This window comes from Hydra vulgaris, chromosome 12, assembly GCF_038396675.1.
Source record: "Hydra vulgaris chromosome 12, alternate assembly HydraT2T_AEP".
NCBI classification, from domain to species: Eukaryota; Metazoa; Cnidaria; class Hydrozoa; order Anthoathecata; family Hydridae; genus Hydra; species Hydra vulgaris.
In genome coordinates this window covers 61,382,852-61,406,831 of record NC_088931.1, presented here as the reverse complement: position 1 = coordinate 61,406,831, position 23,980 = coordinate 61,382,852, and the positions used below count along the sequence as shown (strand labels likewise).

The 23,980-nt window shown below is 27.5% G+C and overlaps 2 protein-coding genes and 1 long non-coding RNA gene across 6 annotated transcripts in view; 1 reads left to right on the top strand and 2 right to left on the bottom strand.

Moving 5' to 3' along the window:
* Positions 1-15,366, top strand: part of LOC105847626 (uncharacterized) — a 29,395-nt gene extending 14,029 nt beyond the window's left edge. For 2 of the 4 annotated variants that reach the window (XR_010642605.1, XR_010642606.1), the window contains 2 exons: positions 1,278-1,329; positions 15,000-15,366. The gene's annotated coding sequence lies outside the window, so the exon portion shown is untranslated. The other 2 variants (XM_065813980.1, XM_065813981.1) reach the window with 2 other exon arrangements.
* Positions 3,137-7,436, bottom strand: LOC136088893 (uncharacterized). Its single transcript, XM_065813979.1, has 4 exons — positions 7,217-7,436; positions 4,113-6,919; positions 3,702-3,954; positions 3,137-3,492 (listed from the first exon to the last, which is right to left on the bottom strand). The coding sequence occupies exons 2-4, from the start codon at positions 5,486-5,488 to the stop codon at positions 3,268-3,270; spliced, it is 1,854 nt and encodes a 617-aa protein (XP_065670051.1). The 5' UTR covers positions 5,489-6,919; positions 7,217-7,436; the 3' UTR covers positions 3,137-3,267.
* Positions 11,039-12,611, bottom strand: LOC136088894 (uncharacterized). The gene is made up of 3 exons (XR_010642607.1): positions 12,315-12,611; positions 12,086-12,194; positions 11,039-11,160 (listed from the first exon to the last, which is right to left on the bottom strand). It is a non-coding gene; the product is annotated as an uncharacterized LOC136088894 (long non-coding RNA).
* Positions 15,367-23,980: the final 8,614 nt, after the last annotated feature.

Genomic DNA, 23,980 nt, shown 5'->3' with positions numbered 1-23,980 from the left:
TATTTATATATATTTATATTTATATATATATATATATATATATATATATATATATATATATATATATATATATATATATATATATATGTATGTATAATACAGGCCTCGGCCACACTCCCCTAAAACGGTTTACGGGAGCAATTTACAGCTCTCGCAAAAGTTTTTTTTTCTCTCAAAAGTTTAATTATCATTGTAACTAAAATGAAATGCGCAACGTTAAAAAAATTTAATTCATTGGATAGTAAACAGCACAACATTTTTTTTGACTTTGCAAAAGCCCGCCGAGGCCTGTGTGTGTATATATATATATATATATATATATATATATATATATATATATATATATATATATATATATATATATATATATATATATATATATATATATATATATATATATATATATATATATATATATATATATATATATATATATATATATATATATATGTATATATTTATATTTATTTATTTATGTATGTATATGGATGCACGCATACTAAATTTTTTATGTAATTCTTTCAGGAGTTAATATATAAGGTTTGTGATACGTTTGATAAAGTCTAAAAGATTGCTTTAACATGAAACTCTGTGTATTGTTACTCTTTTGAATTTTTATTATAATAAAGATTGAATTTAAAATAATACACTAGGGTATGTCATAGTATAATTTTTTTTTTGAAAATGGCATTTGGGCAGTGACTATAGTTTGGAGTATGTTAATCAACACTCAACTGAAAAAATATTTTTTTTTAGTTAATGTAAAAATCAACTTAAAAATGTAAAAAAAATAATAAAAAAGACATTTTAGGGCAGAATTTTAATAAAACATTTTTATTGCTTTTTAAATTTTTAGTTCACCAAGTCTACTTCTAATTGTAATATTTGAATCATTGAGTAAAATACTTAGTACTTGGTGTTAGCTTAGTACTGGTAGTGGAGTTATTTAGAAGAGTACGATAACTAAAAAGTTGTGATTTTTGTTGAATTTTTCTTGCTGAATTTATGCTATAGTTATAGTATTTGTTTTTTTCTCTAATTATAGTATTTGTATAAGGTAATGGTACCAGTAATTGGCCATATGCCAGTAATTGATCATTTAGAAGAAAAATTGTTAAAATAAGCCCTATTATGGAAAGAACGGTTTGAAAAACATTGGGAAAATACTCTCCTACCATTTTTGGTACAAATGTAAACGCGGCAAAAATTTTACAGCTTTGAACAAAGATGGTTTACAGTCAATATTAATGTGCTATGCTCTTGTCTATTTTTTTTAGTTTTTTTCCGCAGTTTTCTAAAGAGAAGCCGCAAACAAAGTTAATTTTAAAGGTCAGTACCATTTATTTTCAGATTACATGATTTTATTTTGGAATAAGTATGTTTGATATTAATTAAAAGATATTTGTTATCTGTTTACTGCCATCTGTAGTCAGTTATGGGGGTGGTCATATATTGGATCAGAAAATTTAAATAATTTAGTAATTGATCAGGGGGGGGTCAATTACTCAGTAATTCCTTTGTTTATCTTTTCATCCAACATGCATGTTTCATGTTTTTTTAGCAAACTACACTTGTTTTTATATTTTTTAAAATGGGACCTCAAACCATCCTAATCTATGAAGAGGTAATAATTATTGTTAACTGGGTCCTAAAAAGGGCTGAAGCAGGATTTCCTGTAACTGTAAAACAACTTCAAGATGTACAACACTTGGTGACTGACCTTAGTAGATACAAATTTTTTACTAACAATCGTCCTGGGAGGACATGGATTTTTAAGAAGAAGTGAAAGTATATCTAAATGTATAAACCAAGACTTAACAGTTTCCCATGCATCAGTGACACAGGACAATATTTTACGGTGGTTCATGGAAGTTGAGGAATACTAAAAAAAAAGATATTTACAAGTCCTGATGGACCATTCACGGCTTTTTAATTGCGATGAGACCGCCTTTTTTCTTAACCCGAAAGGAACTAAAGTCCAAGAAAGGGAAATAAGATAATACATCAACAAACTCATTCAAATAACAGAGAGTGTCTCACAGTACTAATTATTGGCAATGCTAACGGCAGTGCTGTAACACCATTAGTGATCTGCAAATATAAGCGGCTGCCTATGTAAATAACGCTAAGCGTTCCTTCCGGTTGGGCACTAGGAAAAAGCAATTATATATTATATAACTTGATGTCTAACTTGCGGGATTTTATTGGATAAAAAATGAAGCCGCTTTTTTTTTGTGTATAACAATAGTCCGCCATTTGTAAAAATGGCAAAAGCTGAAGCCGAAGTGTGGAATAAAAGTTAAAAAAGCAAGTCAAAAGTTCCCAATAAATTAAAGATAATTCAAAAACAAATTTTAATAATTATAAAATACTTATAAAAGTTTTTTTATGAGCCTGTGAATTCTTGGCAAACTTTTTTTTTCACCCTTGGCTTAAGAGCCGTTTTTTCTAAGAATCAGGCAAATTCCTGAAACTGTGGAAGTGACCTCCTCCAAATTGCTTGAATTTTTTATATATTGATCAGAATATAGAGAAAACCTGTTGGGGAAAAAAAAAAATTTCAAAAATGTTTCGTTTACTCGGAATCTGGGTTTAAATTTTTGAGATTTTTTTAAAAATTTTCAGAAATTTAGTTTTTGCCACCTTTGAACCCATTTTTTTGGCAAGGCAAAAAGTTGCACATAGCTTTTGTAGTTAATATCAGACGTAACCCAAAAGCTCTCTCCAAAAAATATAAAAAAGTTGCGTGACACTGTGCGGTTGGCTAATTATCATAGTTCAAAAGTACAAAATCAATCAGTTTTGTCAACTTTTAATCGGAGTTAATTCTAGCGGCGAAGTGTTGCACACAATTTTTCTTTTAGGATTTGAAATTATCAAAGGTATTGAGTCTAAAAATGCAAAGAAAGTTATGTGATACCTAAGGCCTATTAAAATATTAAGGCTTGAAATTGGAAAAAAATGTTTTAGTATACTTACAAAATGAACCATTACGGCAGAGGCGCTTAGTTTTGTAAAAATGTAAACATATCCAACTGTCAATACAAAAAGGTCCTAACATAATAATAAAAAAAATTCGTGTGATTTTGTCACACGCATCATATAACATGAATTAAAAACTGAACAAAAATCTAACATCAAGATAACTATATTGCTAATTAAATAAAACATAAATCAAACATTTAAATGTTTTTCCATTTAAAAATTAGTTTTTCATTTATTAATAGAGTCATTTACACACATTATCCACCACATCACACATAATTTCTACTCTGCTGCAGTAAGTTTCTCTAAGAATAATGATATGACTGTATTATAGTCTTCTTCGGATAATGAATAATCGCCACAACCACTGATTAGAAAAGGAGCATTTACTAAACAGATAATTTTATCAGTTTGGTTATTTATCTTCTCGGTAGTAACTGGCCAGCGAAAAGTATTCTTCTCTTGCCCGTTAATCATACAATTAACTCTGATTCCAATTATAGATACCTAAAAGTATTAGCGCAACATTTAAAATAATATAATAAAGAGTTTATGATTTGTTTAACTTTGCTTACATTCAATAAAACTTGTAAAGTCTTATATAATGTCATTCTGAAATTATTTTTACATTTTATTTATATTCCTTTTATTTTAGAGCACTGTTTTGTAAAACAAAATAAAAACTTGAAATTAATATATACTTTGAATAATATTACCTCCACAATATATCCAATATTCCATTGTTTTTCATATGCAACAGCAACCCAATCATTCACTTTCCATACAAGACAAATTTCTTTTGCTAGATTGGCGATGTCTTCCTCATATTTATTATCATCTTCATTGTCTCCTGCCAGATTAAAGTCATCATTTTCGCCATAAACTTCTTTGTTATCGTTAACCTGACTATTTTCATTATTTTCTGTTGTCGGTTCTACCAGCTTACCTTTTCTTTTCAGGTTACTAAATCTATAACAATATCAATTGTACATATTTTTAAACATATGTAAACAAACACACAAAATTATAACTTTCACCTAAATTTTAATTTCATATTTGTAAAAGAACTATTTAACAGTCAGAAACATAATCTAATTTGCAAAAGTTTTGATAGCAACAATGCCTACCTTGAAAATGAAGATCTTATCTGTTGGCTAGTTACATATTGATCAGGCGGAAGTTCTCTCCTCAGCTGCATGTGAACCTGCTCAGGGCTCATTTTATTACCTGATTCTTCTCCACGAATAAAGTATTTATACAACAGTTCTTTCTGCTGATTTGAAAATCTAAAAGAACTTCGAACTGGTAATGCCCAACCTTGCAATAGAAAAATGTTCATGCAATGTGGTTTGTCTTTTACGGAAGCACTGTTAGAGGATGAAGAAATTGGCATATTTAGTTGTGAAGTAATTTTCATCTTATGAACAAACGAGTTGCGAACTTTATCCAATGATGTTAATGATTTCGGAACTGTATGAAGACCGGATAGCATGTGTTCTTCTAACTCAGCATCGCTTTCAAATGATAAGGTACAATTCATTTCAGTGCAAAATCTTAATGAATATAATTGCCTGTCACTTCTTTTCTGTTTTTCCTTAAGTGACTTGTTACGCTTAATTGAATTATCTGTTTTGCTATATGGCAACAACAACTTAATCGAGGGTTGAATTTTAAGATTTCCATACTCTTGTTCAATTCCCTCACCGATATTGAAATAACGCCACATCTTCATACTTTTCTCACCAAACTCAAATGAGTGATAGTTGCTAATGTTCTTAATCTTTGGTCCAGTAACTACAGTTTTATCATTGCTAATTTGAGCAACTGCTACTTTTGCATCTTTAGCGCCAAAACTATAATGCATAGCCTTGTGTATATCTTCAGCAGTCAAAAGATTATTACCAGAGTCAACGTAACTCCTTAAAATTGTCTTTACAACTGCACTCTCCCTGTCACATTGATCTTTTCCACAACAGGGTTCATTATAATCATATCTCAGCAACTTTATATCTCTCTCTTTACATACATTGTAGATTGCTTCAGCTGAAAGATTTCCCTGATAGCAGCCGGCATTATCAGATTTGGTAAACATTTTCTTGATATGCGGTTGATCAATTCTGAATTGGTCTAAAACTGCAGTGGCTAACGACACAACATCACCTATTCCCTGATCACACCTATACATTGAAGTAAAGTAAACACGTTTGAATAACTTTCCTGCTATTTTTATGAAGAATATATCCACATGTAAACTCATTCCTTTCTTGCCAAAATACTCTCTTTGGCCCTCTCTGTATCGAACCGGAAGAATTTTTTGACAAAAATCTTTAAGCCAGAAAGCAGTTTCATCGTTTAATTGCTTAAAAGCTTCGATTTTTGCCTTTTTCTGTTGAGAATCTCTCATCAGGTGTTTTATGTAGTTGAATACATCCTTTACAGCAATTTCCAAATCATAAATAGAATCAGCATCGTCAGAATTTTGAATTGTTAGTTCTTTGATCATCTCGATAGCATTGCACAAATCATAGCAATCGGCACATACCACTTCTGATATCTCTGTGTTGGATTGAAGATTTTTTTCAGATGGATCTGATAAGGCATGTTTTGAGCTATGAGAAGAAATGTTTGAGTCATTGACACTACAATTGGTTTGATAACTTGTTTTCAAATACCTTTTTCCTTTTTCAAGGGCAGCTTCGAGAGATTTAGAACTAAATCTTTATGCCAATTTTTGTAATGTTTGAAAACCATTCATGCCTGAAGCAGTAATATCATCTAATCCAGCTAAGCTTTTTCGACTTGAAGGTTTTATTGCATGCAATACTTTCCACAAACTTGAATCAGATAATGGTATATAATTGTTTTCACTACAACTTTTTCGATAGAACATGATAGCGTGGCTATATTTTGTCGTCAGTATTGCATGCACTATCTTTTGTTCTTCACCGCTGTCGTATTTTAATTTGGTTATTCCATAAGCAACATCATGCAAAATACCGCTTGTAAATATAAAGTCTAAGAAATGTTCACACTTTGTTTGATCAAGACTAGATCGGACAAATACTTTCTTCTCTGGAAATGCCAACCCTTTATGAGATGCATGCCATTTTCTTGCTGTTTCTATACGATGTTTGGTACACTCAAATGTGTTCATTATAAACTTTTTGGTATACTTGGTATGGTCTAATAATGAGAGGATAACTAACTTTCCCATGGAATCACTTTGCTTATATACTTTCTGAGCACGAATAATTTCAATTGGGAGAGGGCTATTTATTTCATCAACATTTTTACTGTTAAGAAAATCTATAAGTATTTCCTCTTGTCCAGGAGCAACAGCTTCCGCAAATTTTTTCTTTAATAAGTTTTCTAGGCGAACATACTTGCGTTTTAACTTATCTTTAGTAGTATCTTCCAGATATTCGAACTTCCTTTTTAATCTAAATTTTATTGGACTTGCATTAAGAACCTCAGTTACACTCTCACGGCTTCTTAGAGATTAGTCCAAAATCTCCTGTGAAACATTAATTTCACCGGGATCAAATTCTTCATCTGGAGTAGCAGGTGTCATATATGTTTGTTCTTGTTGTGTTTGTGTTTCTGTACATAAATTGGTGTTTTCGTTGACTCTAGATAAAGCAGTTTCTTGCTTTAAATGGGTAAAACACAGCATTGCACCAACTGAAAATACTTCATTGTATCGCTTTGACATTGATATGACGACATGTATTGGTGACGCCCTTAAAGCGGGAGATTTTTTTCCTTTTATATTTAGATGGTGAGGATGAAAGCATGTTTTTGGAGGACTCCATGCAATACCAAACGTGTACCGGTGAAAAGCACATATTTGTTCATCCTTTTCAAGATTTCTTTTAAGTCTATTTGCAATAAGTCCATTTTCTTCCCAAATATTATTATCGTTTAATCGCATGACCTAAAAACAATTTTTTAAACAATTATTAAGTGTGTCATTTAAAGCATTGTTTATAATCTGACTCTTCACGAAAAATGTTTACAAGTTTGAAATACATTGTTGTTATTATTAAAATACAATATTGCAAGAGTGTGATTAATTTAGTGATTATTTATTAAAAGAGTGAGGAATTAATTAAAAGAGCTTTTTTTTTTTGTTTAAAGAACTTTATCTCAAAATCTTATTGCAGAGAAGTTATAAAGTATGTAATTATAAAAATTATATTACAGTCTGCGTAAATTTAAAATACATAATTACCTTTAATTTGATGTGGTGTTTCTTAACATCAACATCTCCCAGCTGATGAATGTAGAACATTTTGTTTATAATTTTATGTTTTTTGAATGATCCACAATTTCCTTTTGAAAAGCAACAACAGTTTTCATAAAAATATTTGTTTTGTTTCATACTACAACATAAATAAAAACAAGTTCTATTTATGCAGTACCTATTTCTCAATAGCAATTATAAAATATCTACTCTATTAATGCAAATTTTAAAGATCGTTAAAATAAAGTTAAGACATTTTTATGGTAAAGTAAACAACCGCCCACTAACTTGTTTCTCCACAATCGTGATATCAGCGATTTTTCTTCCATTCGATCACCACAAGTTATTTGGTTATGACGTAAATTTAAATAATTCACTTCTGATCATGTATTGTTTTTTATTATTATTTATTTCAATTGTTATGATTTCTATATCATAGTCAGAAACGCTTAAATTTTTTCTTAACATTACGTGCAATGTTTTGTGTAATGCTAAATGCTAATTTTGGATGATAGAAATTTTATTGTGAGCGAAAACCTCATCTGTGTGTCCAAAAAAATATCTCTTCGTACTTAATCATTTTTAACAATTTGTACCTTTATTTTTAACTTAATATCTAAAGATCACACGAATTTTTTTTATTATTATGTTAGGACCTTTTTGTATTGACAGTTGGATATGTTTACATTTTTACAAAACTAAGCGCCTCTGCCGTAATGGTTCATTTTGTAAGTATACTAAAACATTTTTTTCCAATTTCAAGCCTTAATATATTAATAGGCCTTAGGTATCACATAACTTTCTTTGCATTTTTAGACTCAATACCTTTGATAATTTCAAATCCTAAAAGAAAAATTGTGTGCAACACTTCGCCGCTAGAATTAACTCCGATTAAAAGTTGACAAAACTGATTGATTTTGTACTTTTGAACTATGATAATTAGCCAACCGCACAGTGTCACGCAACTTTTTTATATTTTTTGGAGAGAGCTTTTGGGTTACGTCTGATATTAACTACAAAAGCTATGTGCAACTTTTTGCCTTGCCAAAAAAATGGGTTCAAAGGTGGCAAAAACTAAATGTCTAAAAATTTTTAAAAAGATCTCAAAAATTTAAGCCCAGATTCCGAGTGAACGAAACATTTTTTAAAATTTTTTTTTTCCCCAACAGGTTTTTTCTATATTCTGATCAATATATAAAAAATTCAAACAATTTGGAGGAGGTCACTTCCATTGACTGCCTGATTCTTACAAAAAATGACTTTTAAGGTAAATTATATAACTCTTCCTGTAATTTATTTGTCGATAGACATGTTTCCTATTTAAGTATGCAAACAAGTCAGTTTTACGATTAAAGTGGGATTATTTTAGTGGCTTTATACCCTAATGCCACGCACACTTCAAAGCCTACGGATGTTTCAGTGTTTTGCACATTAAAAGAAAATTGAAAGCAACATGTTTATGAGTGGCGCAGCAATCATTTAGATGACCCCATCTTGAAGAAAAAAGATTTTGCTAAACTGCTAAAAGAAATAATGGATAAGCATGTTACTCATTCTGTGTTGGCCGACAGTTCCGCAAGTGTGGATTCTATTCCTGAGATCCAACCGTACCGAGGGTTCCAGGAAATAAAAATAAAATTACTGTGCAGAATGTTGTGCCAAATGAAGACATACATTCACGTTTGAAATATGTTAAGCAGGGATTGCAATTCTTGAGTAAGAGAATAGGGAAAGAAAAATTGGAATCGTTTGAGCAATCTACAATTAATTGGGAAAGGATCCTTCTGACACTTTTCCTGTTGTGGAAGAAAACTGAGTTAGTAGTTAAGAGACTTTCTCCCATAGTTGAAGGCAATAAAGATACCACAATCGCAAGACTATCAAATGTACTATCTCTCATATTTGAAAGAAATGAAGATACTGCAATCGCTGGACAGTCAAGTATAACATATCCATTTAAAATTTATAGATTCTGTCCCCCTGTTGCTGGCAAGAAAAAGCCACAGAAGAAAAACCCAAAAGAAAGAATACCCGCTGTAGTGTCTGGGGAACTTGGCAAATGGTATTTCCCAAAGAAAATCGAAAATTAAAAGAAATAGAAAGACTGAAACAAGAAAGAGCAGCTGAAAGGGAAAGAAAGAAGAGAGGAAAAAAAAAAGAAAAACAAAATTAAGCAAAAATTAAAGAAAAGGAAACGGTATGAAGAGTCTGATTCAGACTCATCAATTTTTATTCCTGAACTAAGCGATGGTGAAGATTCTGAATTGTATAAACATTCTTCAGACTTAGATTTAATTACGCTGAAAAACGGATGACTTTGTAATTGTAGAGTATGAAGGGAGTCAAATCAAAATGTTGTCTTTGTTGTGTTCCCGACGTGAGTCACACCTTATACAAAAAATTAACGCTTACTCAATATTTCATTTTTAATAAAATATTGTTATTGTGTTGCATCGCTTAAAATTTATACAATATGTCTTTGCGATGTTATATTAACTGAATTAAATTTAAAAAATTATCACGGCTTTCAATTTTCTCTCGTTTAGCATATCGTCAACTACTAAAGCAAAGGGCGGTCAAATACTGATTTTTATTTAAAATTTAGAAATTTAAAATTTTTTTAAAATATCCCAGCCGGCAAATAACGTTGAACTTACGTTGAAACCTAACGTTGAATTTACGTTGATTTAACGTTTAGAATGAAAGTTTTTTTCAACGTTGATTTATCAACGTTAAATCAACGTTAGGTTCAAACGTTATATCAACGTTGATTCGACGCAATAAAACGTTACAATAACGTTGATTTTACGTTGAAACAACGATAAGAATGACAGTTTTTAAAAAGTTGATTTATCAACCTTAAACTGGCTGTTAAAAAACGTTTTGTTATCACAGAAACCGTTGATAAAAACTGAGATCACCATCAAAACGTAGTATGCATTAGGGTGGAGCAATTTTCATAGCAAAAAAAAAAGAGTTTAAAAACCAATATTACTGAGACACGAATCAATGTCTATTAATTATAAGATAAAAGTAAAAAAATATTTTTTGATTTTGATGAGATCTTGAGGGTCCTCTTTGGAATTTAAATTCTTGACAGGTTCTAATATTTTTGAGTTTTTTTTTTTCTAAACCATATCAACCTTGGACTCAAAAAAAGCAGAAAAAAATGCTTGCTTCATAAATAATAATTTTATTAAAAAAATTTTTTAGTGAAAAAAATACTTGCAAAAATATACCTTAAAACCCCCGTTTTGTTGAGGATGGGAGTTTTTAATGAAAAAAACAACTCTACTTTTTTAATTTTAATTTTTTAATAAAAACAAAAATTATTTTCAAAATCAGCATATTATTTTGCTTCTTTTAAGTATCAAGTTGATATAGTTTAGAAAAAAAAATTTAAACAATATTAGGACCCATCAAAAATTTAGAATCCAAAGAGGAACCTCAAGAACTCATCTAAACTAAAAAAAAAAAGAGTAAGGTTCTTTTTTCACCAAAAGATATTGATTTGCTGCTCAGGCAAATCAAATTTCAAAAACTTTCAAAATCGCTCCACCCTAGTATGCATGTCCAATAGTGCTGTTGTACTTCTCTATTACACTATTGAGGTATATTACGGATATTAAATCTACTTATAGTCTATACTTAGACTATTTAGAACTTTTTCAGTTTAGTGTAGTTAAAATAGTATTATTAAAGCAAGAGATAAAAGTTGTTTTATTGAAAAATATATTTAAATATTACATATATTTACATATAATTGAATAAGATCTACAAATAATTGATTATAATCTACTTATAATTGAATAAAATCTACACAAATTTCTTCTCTTTTCCATCAACTTTTTGAAATGAAGCGTATTTTAGAAAATCAAACAATATTCCATTAACCAAGGTTTCTTTTGCTCCATTGAATACAATAGAAGAAGCTGTAAATAAAAAAAATATATTAAAAAAAAAAATCAAAAAAGGCAAACTTGAAAAAAATATAATGAATGGAAAGGTGTTACAACTTATAAAGGTATTCCATTTACAAAGCCATATAAATTAGTGTTTCTAAGTATATTTTTCCACCTTCGCCCTTCATATTCGTGGAGGCCATAAAATTTTTTCGAAAAAACTCTGAATTTTTAAAAGGTAATTTAACTGTTAGACAGGGCCGTCCCGAAGTGGTCTCTCATGGGGAAGGGGGGGAGGGGATTGTATGTATTTTTTGCCAACTAGAGACACACACAAAAAAAGGTCCTCAATATTTGCAATTAGCCAACTATAGTTCAAAACTTGCTAAATGTGTCAACTTAAATGCTTATATGACAGCTTTGGGGGTATATATTAGTAGAAATTAGTATTGGGTTTGGAGGTATATATTAGTAGAATATCACTTAACAAAATTTTTTTTTTCATTTTACACTGACTTTCATCAATAAAGACTCATCAGAAATGATGAGTCTTTATTGATGAAACACAATGTAATATGAAAAAAAATTTTTGTTAAGTGATTTTCTACTAATACATAATTGCTCTTTTCTTTTAAAAACAGAGCAATTATGTATTAGTATATATATTAGTATATATATAACTATGTATTAGTATATATATATATATATATATATATATATATATATATATATATATATATATATATATATGTATATGTATAAAATTGATTTTTTGACGAGATTAAATAAAAATAACTACATGATTTTTTACTACTAAAAGTTTCATGCGTTTAGCAATCATCAGGTAAAAAAATACATGTATTTTTTATTTTTATTTAATCTTGTCAAAAAATCAATTATATAGCTCTGATATCATTCATCGAGCACTCACAACAAAATTATATATATATTTTACCTATAGATTTACTTATAGATTTGATCAATGAACAACTGGAGGACATTCTCATTATAACATTTTTCGTTTGTAGTTGTAAATTCAAATTTTTCACAATCCTGTTTGCTTTCTGTGAATTGAAATAGTTATATGAATGGTTATATATATATTATATATTTTGTATCAACAAAATAACTCTTCCTAACAAAATTATTTAAAAAATAATAATTGTAATATATAGATGTAATACCTGAAGAGAATTTAGTTTTGATTTGTGGAAACTTAAGCCAATTCTTCTCAGCATTTTAGTGCAGTCAATGCTTTGGTACCTGGAGGCCAAGAAACAGTTTTATTACAAATCCAATTAGGTGGAATTACACCTTCTCCTTGTAAATCTTCATTCCAAACAGCTCCTTTCCACATACTTGATTTTGAAAATATTATATGAACTAATAAAAAAATGAATAAACCATAATATAAGTGTACTAACAGGCCTAGTTAAACTAGCTAAATCTTGACATTTTATAACATGATACTTGCTAAACAAAAATATTAGTAGACATTATTAGCAAAGATAAGTTTTTCTTGATTTTATAAATTTATTATATTTTAAATTCATTTTTCTGAATATATTTATTATTCTATTAATCTGCATAGTTCTGAATATATTATGTTTAAATAACTCAAGGCATCATTGAAAAATAATGAAAGAATCCCAGGTTGCTAAAACATAATTAAGTACATAAGAGTAATATGGAATATTGAACAAAAATAGATAATATTCATTACTAATATACAAAATATAATATAAAGTTTATTATAAAATATCACACAACAATAACTTAGTTTGATTGAAAATTTTAAAGCAACAAAAATTAAAAAAGAAAACATCTCAATAAATAATAAATTATCATTCAAACAATTTTAAAGACCAAAGAATAACTTGTAACTTATTTTTTACACATCTTCATCTAATAAACATTAATATTAATACCAATTTTTAATACCATATCATAAGTATTTTTGTTTTTATTAAAAATAAAAATATTATATCAGTTAAGCTTTTCTTATTTTACTTAAAACATCAACTCAATCCTACGTTTTTTCATAACTGAAATTTTTTTTTGGTAATGTTGAATTAACACTGAAAACAAAATATTAGTAGACAACAAGAAAATATTTCTTTATTGAAATATATGTAAATATTTATAACAATTAATCTAATTTCCTTTCTTTTCCGCCACCTTTTCGAAATGGAGCGTATTTTAGGAAGTCAGACAAAATGCCATCAAGTAAAGTTTCAGTCGCTTCATCGTATTGAATAGAAGAAGCTGTAAATAAAATAAAAAAGTTTTATATATCTTATAAAGGTATACCTTTCATAGCATCATATAGTCTGGTAAACTTCTGTTAGTATAACAAGAAAAAAATAATCAGTCCTGATCTGAATAACAAGTTAACACCAGGAATAGCATCTGGTTGTAAAATTTGCCTAACCTCGCTCATAATGTATTATAATCATATTAATGAAAATGAAACTAAACATTTAACATTAATTGCCCTTAAACCATTGAAATTATACTACCAAATAAGAAGCCATTATTCTAATATATACAGTTAAAAGTTATTATAAGTTTTAACATAAAGCTGTAGATATAAAATTAAAAAAAGCTCTGAAACTAAATGATGTAAATATTTAATAACATACTTATTAAAACTCACTTCTGATGATTGTGTTTTTTTCGTCATCTAATATCTTGTCCACTTCAACAAATTTAGCTACTGAAAAAATAAAACTTATTTGGCTTATGAATTAACTATTATAATCAGGCTTTGTCACTGTGTTTTGAAATTTCTTATATCAGTAAGAAAATATAACACTCTCTTTTGAAACTCTATAATTTAAAATAGTTTCACAAAACAACTTTTGTTGAACTTTAATACAAACCTAATAAAATTAAACAAAAGTTCACTAAAAAATAATTAATAACATACTGCCTTCAGCCATCGAAAACTTATCAACGTTATCTAATTTTGGTACTCTGTTTCTTTTTTTCTTATCCTCACTGAAAGATAAAAGAACTTTTGTTCAGGCTCCAAAATCAGTTTCTGTCGAAAGCAAGTGTGGTGGTCAATACTGTTATTTTGGTCTTGAGACTGGTATACAAAAAGCTGTTTCTGCAGATAGCATAAGGCTTCTGCTATCAGTATAGCTAACAGCTTGTTTACTTATTCACGTGAACAGCAGTGCTTTACTGCTATTTCGCCAGTTTATGATTAAAAGAAACATTGTTTTTTTTAATTTCTTCTGAGAAAAACACAGTATCATTGTCACTTTGAGACAAATAATCATAAAGAAATTCTTCACTTTCACATAATCGCTTTCCGAATTTTTGTCTTCTTCTACTTAACTAATATTTTGTGTAAATTTTGAATTGTCATTATATTTTTTGACTTTCTCTTCTTCACTACTAGAAGATGATTCTGCCAGAGCTAGAACATTAGAGTGGCATTTTTGCCAGTTTCTTAAATAAGCCCTTAATTTCTTTTGTCTTAAGAACATGTAGAAATTTGAATACTAAATAAAACGTTTTTGAAAATTCAAAATTCAAAGTTTCACACCTAAACACCCTCTGTTTTGCACAGTATACTAAAATATTGCTTTATTACTTTTTCGCTATAACTATTTTTACTTTAAGCACCAGTTCAACGGACTGTTGTTTTATAATTAAGTTTTTTTGTCAACGTTGATTTATCGTTGAAACAACGTTAAATAAACAACGTTTAAATCGTAACGTTGTTTTAACGTTGAGACATCGTTGAACAACGTTGAAACAACGCTTCAACCAAATTTAAACGTTGAAACAACGTAGAGATGCCGGCTGGGATGACACTATGCACACACATTTTTTTCTTATTTTTATAATATTTTTAGGCAAACCAGAAGAGTATTGAACTAGTCAACTAACAAAAACTAGTAAAGTAACAAAACACAAATTTGCAAAAAAAAAAAGTGGAAAATGGTTTGGCCACTGTGTAATCAGCTTTATCAACTAGAAATGTTTATAATGGATGGTGGGGTTGGAATCAAAAGAAAGTTTGAAACATAGCTCTATTTTCGTGTCATTATCCCGCCTGGCATGCTTCGAATTTTTAGAATAATCATGCTTGACACGCTTCGTTAGAATTTTTGAATTTGTCAATTTATATGGTCTAAGCAGTTTTGTTTTTAATTATTAAAGAAATACTTTAATTTTAAACGTTTTTATAAAGAAAAAATTTTTAAACAGTGGTTTACAAAATTTTTTGTTTTTGTTTTTTGTTTTGGAATTTTTTTGTCATTATAAATTAACATTTATTTTACTGCTTCTCTTAATTTTATAAAAGCTCATTAAAAAATTAAACAACATTTAGTTATGTCAGTAATTAAATAATATTAAAATAAACTATAATAATAATAAAGCACTTTATTATTGACTGAAGGTTAGGCTTTGGGTATGGGGATGTCATTTTTTAATGAATTTTTTTTTTTTTACGTTTGCGTAAGTGAGTCCGTCGCAATAGAAGTTTGACAAGAGATATACTTAATCTGAGCATGGAAGTATAAACGAATATTTTTGGTAAGATTTTGTCTTTTCATCAAGTTAATTATAGTAGTTAAAAAAGACCTTGCTTGCATTGATATCCATTTTTTAAATATTACCTGTTTTAATATTTGCATTAAATAATCGCTATTTAAGTTTCTACTTAATGAAGACCATAATAAGTTTATAAGCTCACTCTTGCTGAGTTTTTTAGTTAATACATCACGAAGATCTTTCCCCTTGTATTTCACAAAAATATACTTATTAAGAATTTTCCTAGCAACATTTTCTATGTGTAAAATGAATATATAAAAATCATTGTTGATACAAACAAGCCCTCCTCGATTAACTCGATTAATTTGTCTATGAAGTTACATTTTTTAAATAAAATTCTTCACCAGAACTAATTTGCCATTCATGAAGGCAGCGACAAACAATTTTTGCAACAGAATTTTCTTTAAATCTATAATGTTTTATTAAAGAGAAAAGAATGAATTCGCCAACATAAAATACTTTCTGTTCAATCAATGTTAGTTCTAGTTATAGTATTTCGCCAAATTAAAGATTTTTCATACATTTTTGTAATAACAATATTTTTAGGCATATAAGCAGGTTGCAAATTTAACTGATCATTTGTATCAATATTTAATATTTAAGAGCACTATAAAACTTTTTGTTTAGTTTTTCACATATACATAAGCTATGAAGAAGTTTGCAAATTTTCTCTCGAGATACAGCTGTAGAACTATATAAATTCAAGATCGGTAGCGTTTTCAACAAAAGATAGCCAATAAAATCATTAAAACAACTTCCATACAGTTCTCTTTTTGTACTGATTTTGGATGCAAGTAATGCAGTAATATTTCCAAGCGACTTTAGCAGACCAAAACTCAAATTTAAAATTAAGTCCTTGGATGTTAAATCGATTACTATCCAAAACAAATCACTAAAAATATTCTTCAATCTTTCTAATGGAATTAATGGAATGTAACTTTAAAAGCTTTTTCGAATGTTTCTTAGAGAGATGATCAAAATGTTCAAATTAAATAAAAACTAAACGGTAGTGTAAGTAAAATAAAATATAAATGTTTGAAGTTTTTAAAAAACTATAATAATATTATAATTATAATTATATACTAATTAAACACATAATTTACCTTCATTTATACTGAAATCGATTTCTTCATCATCTATTATAACTTCAATTTCATCTTCTATTCCTTCAAGCAAAAATAAAAAATCTTTTCCTTCAATATCCTCAATATCAATGATAGATAGAACACCTTCAGTTGCCATTTCAAATAATATTTATATTAAACTCTGTATAATATAAAATCTTTGACTTGAAATCGATCGCAATGCAAAGATAAATAGCCGTGAGTCAAATTAAACAAATATGGTCTTTTATTTGTTCCATTGGGTCAATAGACAATTGACGTACGTTAAAGTACAGTCTTGATGTATTTTTCTTTTGTTAAATGAACAAAAGGTTACAAGCATAGTTTCGCTAACTTTCAATTTGATGAACTTCCATCCGTTTATACTTCCATGATCTGAGTGCGTTTGTTGTTTAATATTTTTAAGAATTTTTATATAATAAAAAAATACGTATTTAAAAAAAGCAATAAAAAGTAATATAATGAGGAATTGATCGCTTTCATTTTACGAATGTTTAAACTAGTGTTTTTTATTTTTAATATGCAAGAACTTTGCTTCAGGCTAAATATTTTTTATATTTCAATGAATGTTATTTTATACAGTTGTAAATATAATTATGTTAAATATTTTAAGATTTATGTTTTCTTTTTAAGCAATTATTTTTATTTTGATATTTAAAAATAACTGTTGTAAACTTCATATTTTGAAAATTTGATTTAAATAAACGAATTAAGTCTTGTTTTTAAATTATTATATACAAATAATTATGTAAGGCTCATAACTTTTCTTCAAGGTTTTTAGTTAAAGTTATTTTTACATCAAATTTTTTTTAAATACCACAAGTAGTATATTAAATATGTTTAAAAAAAGATATTGTATTATATATAAGTATATCCTTCAAAATATTCTTAATCTCATTCAACTGCCATAGCTTATCCTTTTTCACGTGGTTAGCACGGATTCTGATAATGCCTACCTAGCTGACCCAAGAACGCCACTTATACGGAAAGATAGCGTACACATCAAGGTACCCTGTGATGCAAATTTTGAAATCTTTTAATTTTGTCCGCGGAAAAAATTTAATTTATATTCAAATTGAGTAAAATTTTGACTTCATAGTGTGCCAATAAAAACACTTGTAGAATATGAACCACTCTATATAATTTGATTAAAATTAGTGCAAATGTAGCCTATAGCCACACCAAACTCTTGACAAAATTTTAGTCTAATTGGTTGACTGGTTTAAGATTTATGGCAGTTTTAGTTTAAATTTTGTCAGTTTTTTGCTACTTATACCTCAAAGCGTTACCGATTACTTTGATATTCGGTCACTATTTTTAAAATAATGGTTACATGAGTGTTCTACTTTGTAATACCAACAATTTTTATTATAAATATTTTATTGGTACATTACCAAATGCTTTAGGTGTTATGTTTTATGTTCTTTAGTGTTCAATATCTTTTCTCAAATACCAGTTATGCCTAAATGTATGAATTCACACGTTTAAGATATTGTTTTATATAGTCATATTGACAATAAAAATATCTGCATACATTTAAGTGATCTGTTATATTTAAGTAAATTGTTATATTTAAGTAAAATAATTATGTAAAACATTTGTTATAAATATGTTAACAATCGTTTTACTTTATTTTATTGTAGTTTAATAAAATAAAGTAAATCGAATCGAGTAGTTTACTCACGGTCAGACAGACTCCTATTTATACAGTTATTTACAGTAGACTTAAATTGCATTAATTAAAAGATAACATCTCCGTTTTGTTTTCTATAATAAATGTGGGCAAATTTGTAAAGCTGGTATAATAAATTCTGGATTTTGTAATGAGAAACTTATATACAGAGCAAAGTTTAATGATTTATGAGGCGCTGATGTGTTATATATACAGCAGTGTTCGAAGTGAGGCGAGATGCCATCCCGTTAACCTTTTATAAAGAATAAACCATCCCGCCACCTTTTTATAAATTGCTTCATATAACAATGATTAGGCAGTATGGTATTTTTAATTTACCGAATACCATCCCGTTACATTTTTTTCTCCACAATGAGCACTGATAAACAGTGAGGATCAAATTTTTATCGCTTAATTTTAATAAAAATTCTCCTATAATGTGTCGGTTAAAGCCAGTTGATCAAGCAAAGCCAGTTGGTTCAGGTTTCTGTAGAAACAACTCTGGTTGTTTTCCTATAAAACTTTGCAACCAATCAACTCTGCAATATTAACTTTTTTTCAATTTTTTTTATATTTCTTGATTTTTAATGTTCAAATGTTCACTATTTTAAAAATGCTTGTCAAGTTTTCGATCCCCGGTGACTTTAGACATGTGTAGGGGAGATCATGGACATCAAATAAATAAATACGCGATTTCAACAATAATAGTATATCTTTCATTAATAAATTATTGCAATTAGTATTCATCCAAATCGCACTTAAAATATATCGTGCTCTTAAAACGACACATTATGGCACATCAAAATTATCAGCATTGCTGTCATTAAATCCATCGTCATCAAGGCTATACGTACTCAGTTTACATGTATTATTGTTAAAATTTGCAGGTCTACTGATTCATCTGACAATGATTTTTAAAGGATTGCTTTTTATGAGATTCTCCCTGTAGAATCTTCTTCTTGATTGTTTTTTGTAAGCTCCTTTAAAAGTTCTTGCTTTTTTTGCAGCTGCAAGTGCCTCTTTTTCCGAGGTATCTGTGGCTATTAAAGATCTACTCTTACGTCGTCCTCAATTATTAATGTTTGATTTCCGTGAAGCAGCTTTAGGATACGGATGAATTTGTAACATTTGAATCAATAAAGATGCGGCTTTTATACACATTCTCTTGAGAATTCCTTCGTACGGAATTAATCTAGGGAATTAAGGTGTTGCAATCATTAATGGTTGTGCATATAGAAATTTACAAAACTTTAATAACTGTCCACATGGAATTGTTATTTAGCAGTCATTACAAAAGCATTAGATTACACCTTATAAGGGGTGTATTGAAAAATTCAAGGAAAATAGTTACAAACTCATTTAAAGATCATACTTACATTATCAAACGACCGCAGGTAAACGATTGTTCTAAAAATGCACTAACTCTGGCAGAATTCATAATTAGGATCTGAATGATTCACTTGGAATTAAAAATTTTACATCAAAGAACCAAAAAAAAAAATTTTCACTCTAAAATCTGTTTTTTTTGTAGGAAAATATCACCTAACTATTTTAAAGAAATGAATATATGATATCCTCTGTAAAAATTATTTCAAAATATTCAATGATTCTCTGATTATTAACTTATTTCCTTTTTTTAGTTGGAGCGCGACACTTAGTGCATCGATCAATGCGTCCTCGTCTCCTCTAAGTCTTTACAGCTGATGTCCTTATTTTTCTAGATTTTTCATAGGCTTATCTCAAAGCTTCCACAAATTTAAGTTGAATATATATTTATATTCAAAATAAACCCAAGGCTTACAGATTTTTTTTTCAATTAATAAATATTTTTTCCAAAAATAAACTTAGATAAACAAAAAGTAAAAAACAACTTCAACTGAGTGCCTTTAAAATAAGCAGTAAACCAGTAGCAACTTTCAAACTCCAAAACAAACCATAAAGCCTTGGACAGCTCTAAAAATTTAAAACTTTGTTTTTCTCTATTGTTAAATATTTTGTTTTTCTAATAAGTAAAAATTAATATTAATTTATTATATAAAAAATGTAAAAACTGATTTCTTTTAACCATATATATATATATATAAATATACTAATATATAATAATATATAAATAATATAACCATATATATATATATATAAATATAGTATATATATATATATATATATATATATATATATATATATATATATATATATATATATATATATATATATATATATATATATACATATATATATATATATATATATATATATATATATATATATATATATATATATATATATATATATATATATATACTATATATATATATATATATATATATATATATATATATATCTATATATATATATATATATATATATATATATATATATATATACATATATAGATATACATATATATATATGTATATATATATACATATATATATATATATATATATATATATATATATATATATATATATATATATATATATATATATATATATATATATATATATATATACATATATATAACTTGCGAAGTATTTTAAAAAATCTAATCAAAATCTTAATCGTTTATATGATTGGTTAAATAGTCATCTTAACAAGAAACTTACACGAGCTAACAGTATGCTTTCTTTAATTTGTTAATACGTTCTTTTCCTAACTCCAAGATTGATTTGTTATTCTTTATTCACTTATCATTTTAGCTGTTGTTTGGGATCAAAAAAGTAGCATATATAAAATACGCACACACGTACACTTATAACATACAACAGTATTATCAACATTTGCATACGAGAAAACTAGAAGCATGAGAGCGAATGAGGCAAAATTTTTTTTAATTAAAATAACTATTCTTAAAAATAACAAGATGAAAGTAAAGCTATATATATATATATATATATATATATATATATATATATATATATTAATTTAAAGTCATAAATACCATAAATAAGTTTTTTGAGACATTGCAAACGTGATTTAAGATGCTAAAGTTTATTTTTTATTTTTTAAGAAAATACTACTAACGCAGATAGTGTTAAAGAATAGTACGTCGTGGATAACAGTGATTTTTGGATACTTTTTGCAACATATTTGATAAACATCAGCTGAAACAGTCTTGTAGCGGAAATCATATAGAAATAAAAATTGTCTTGATCACGACCAAACGACAAATTTAAAAATTTTGAATTTTTATTTTTGTTTCAAATATTTTAACTTATAAGTTAAAAAATCATGCGGGTAATCATTATGATAACACAAACAGTGCAAAATATTATAGACCCACGGCTGCATCTTGCTCTACTGGTTTCCTAACTGCTTCGTATGGAGTAGACGCAGTTAAATGTTCAAGGCACAACAGAAAGTTTAGTTGGCACGCCGCAACAGAAAGTTTAGTTGGAGCAGGTCTATCATAATTATCTTTTTAACTTTAAAATTCTTTCTTTGTGAAACCAATAAAAAAAAAATTCTTGCTTAGAAATAGTTTTGTATATGATTGCTTTTGTCGAACAAAACTTGACTGGTTTTGTATTATGTATTGCGCAATATATCTTTGCAACAGAATCATTTTGCTTGATTTAGTTTTTTTAGTTGTTTTTTTTGTCTCTATGAATGATTTAAATTATATCTTAAAGATCCGCGATGCCCATGATTTTATATTTCTAAACTAGAAATGCCTTAAAACATCCCAAAATCATTCTTTACTATCAACATGTTTAAAACAAACTTTAAATGTTTAATTATTTAGTTTAATACTTCGGATTTAAACGCATATACTTTTTTTCTCATCTCATAATTTCTTTTTCAATCTGAATGATGCAAGCTAAATTTTAAACCGTCACTCCATAATATGCCATCTCTTTGTTATACTGTTCAATTTTTTTAAAACAAATTAGAGCAAATTCTATTGGTTGTCAATTATTTTCTGATATAAACAGTTTTTATTTGCACATACGTTGTTAAATAGTCTCATGCTATATTAAGGCGTTTTATTTTTTTAAGTATTTTTTTAAATATTTATTCATAATTTCTTAATCTTATATTAAATAATGGATTTTCAGAAATCATATCAACCTAATATAAGTAAATTGTGATGTTTCAGAGAACAAACTCTATTGGGGCTTTTTAAAACTGTTCTTCAGTTGATCACAGACTTTCCCGATAGTCTATGTTTTTGAATATCACATATTTTCCCGATAGTTTATGTTTTTGAAGTTATTAAATTTATTGACTAACTTTATTTCTAACCGTTAACTAAATAATTTCTAGTTAATTTAAATAAATACTAAATTTATAAATAAATTTAAATAAAAGATAAACGCTAGTTAATTTAATTTTAAAAAATACATTTATTTCTAACCGTTATTTAATCCTATACTGTTAGAAATATAAATATATATTAAAGATATATACTATACATACTATAACAGAAGGAAATTTGAATAATAAAACTGCACATTTAAAACAAAGTTAATATTAAGCAGTAAGAGTTTATTTACATAAAGATTTACTGAGAATAAGTATTCTTTTACGACTTCGTGTTTACTTTGTTTTGTACACAAAATTGCTTTTGATTTAATGCCCATTCAAAAGGTGGTTCAAAAACAAAACAAAAAAATGTTAATAAAAAAAAATCTGCAATCTTAATTATTATAAAACTTCATTCTGTTTTAGTTTTTAAAAAAAGTTTTATCTTATATATATTTTGATATTTCCATTCAGTTAGGTACATATACAAATTAATCCTTAGCAACACCTTAGCTACAGTTTCAAAATTAATATAAGCTATCATTGTTTTGATTATTTTATGCAAAGTCTTGAAATAAAAATTATTTTCTTTAACTGTTATGTAAAATGTATGATAATTTTAAACTGCCTTTCGAGGTCTATCATCATATAAATGTTGTATAAAAGTTTGCTTACAAGAGCAAAATTGTTTTGTTAATAAAAGATTTACTTCTTTCGATTTGTATGTTGTTCTTAAATTAATTAATGGAAAGTAGTAAGGATCTATCAAGAGGAAAGAAACGCTGTAAAATGTTTTGTAAGTGAAGATAAACATTCTGAATGTGATAACAAACCTTAATCTAATAGTCTGCAAGGACCAAAAATTAAAAATCTAGATTTCGTTGAAGTTATTTGCATGATAACGAAAATAATAGCATAAACTCCTAAAGTTATTTTTTAATAATTTTTCCTTTGTCAAGAATGTAGCTCAAATGACGATAGTTTGATTGACTAGTTTTCTTTTAGAATGATGAGTTGACGAGTTTTTATCTATAATGAGTTGATGCGCAAATCGTGTAAATAAAATTAAAAAATCTGAATCTAACTCTTCTGACTATAAACTCGACTAAATATTTTGATGATAATAAAATTCAAGAAAAAAAATTTAAACAAATTTTTGACACGTGACTGCGTTTAGAAAAGTCAGCTTGGGTTTTGAATTATTAGTAAATGTTGTTCAGTAGTCGTAAAACTTATA

What these genes read in the sequence shown, in the direction of transcription:
- LOC136088893 (XM_065813979.1), bottom strand. Translation starts at nt 5,488, where the DNA reads ATGATCAAAGAACTAACAATTCAAAATTCTGACGATGCTGATTCTATT. An exon ending in ATAAGATCTTCATTTTCAAG is followed by an intron (nt 3,955 to 4,112) that starts GTAGGCATTGTT and finishes ATATTGTTATAG; the next exon opens with ATTTAGTAACCTGAAAAGAA. An exon ending in ATATTGGATATATTGTGGAG is followed by an intron (nt 3,493 to 3,701) that starts GTAATATTATTC and finishes TAATACTTTTAG; the next exon opens with GTATCTATAATTGGAATCAG.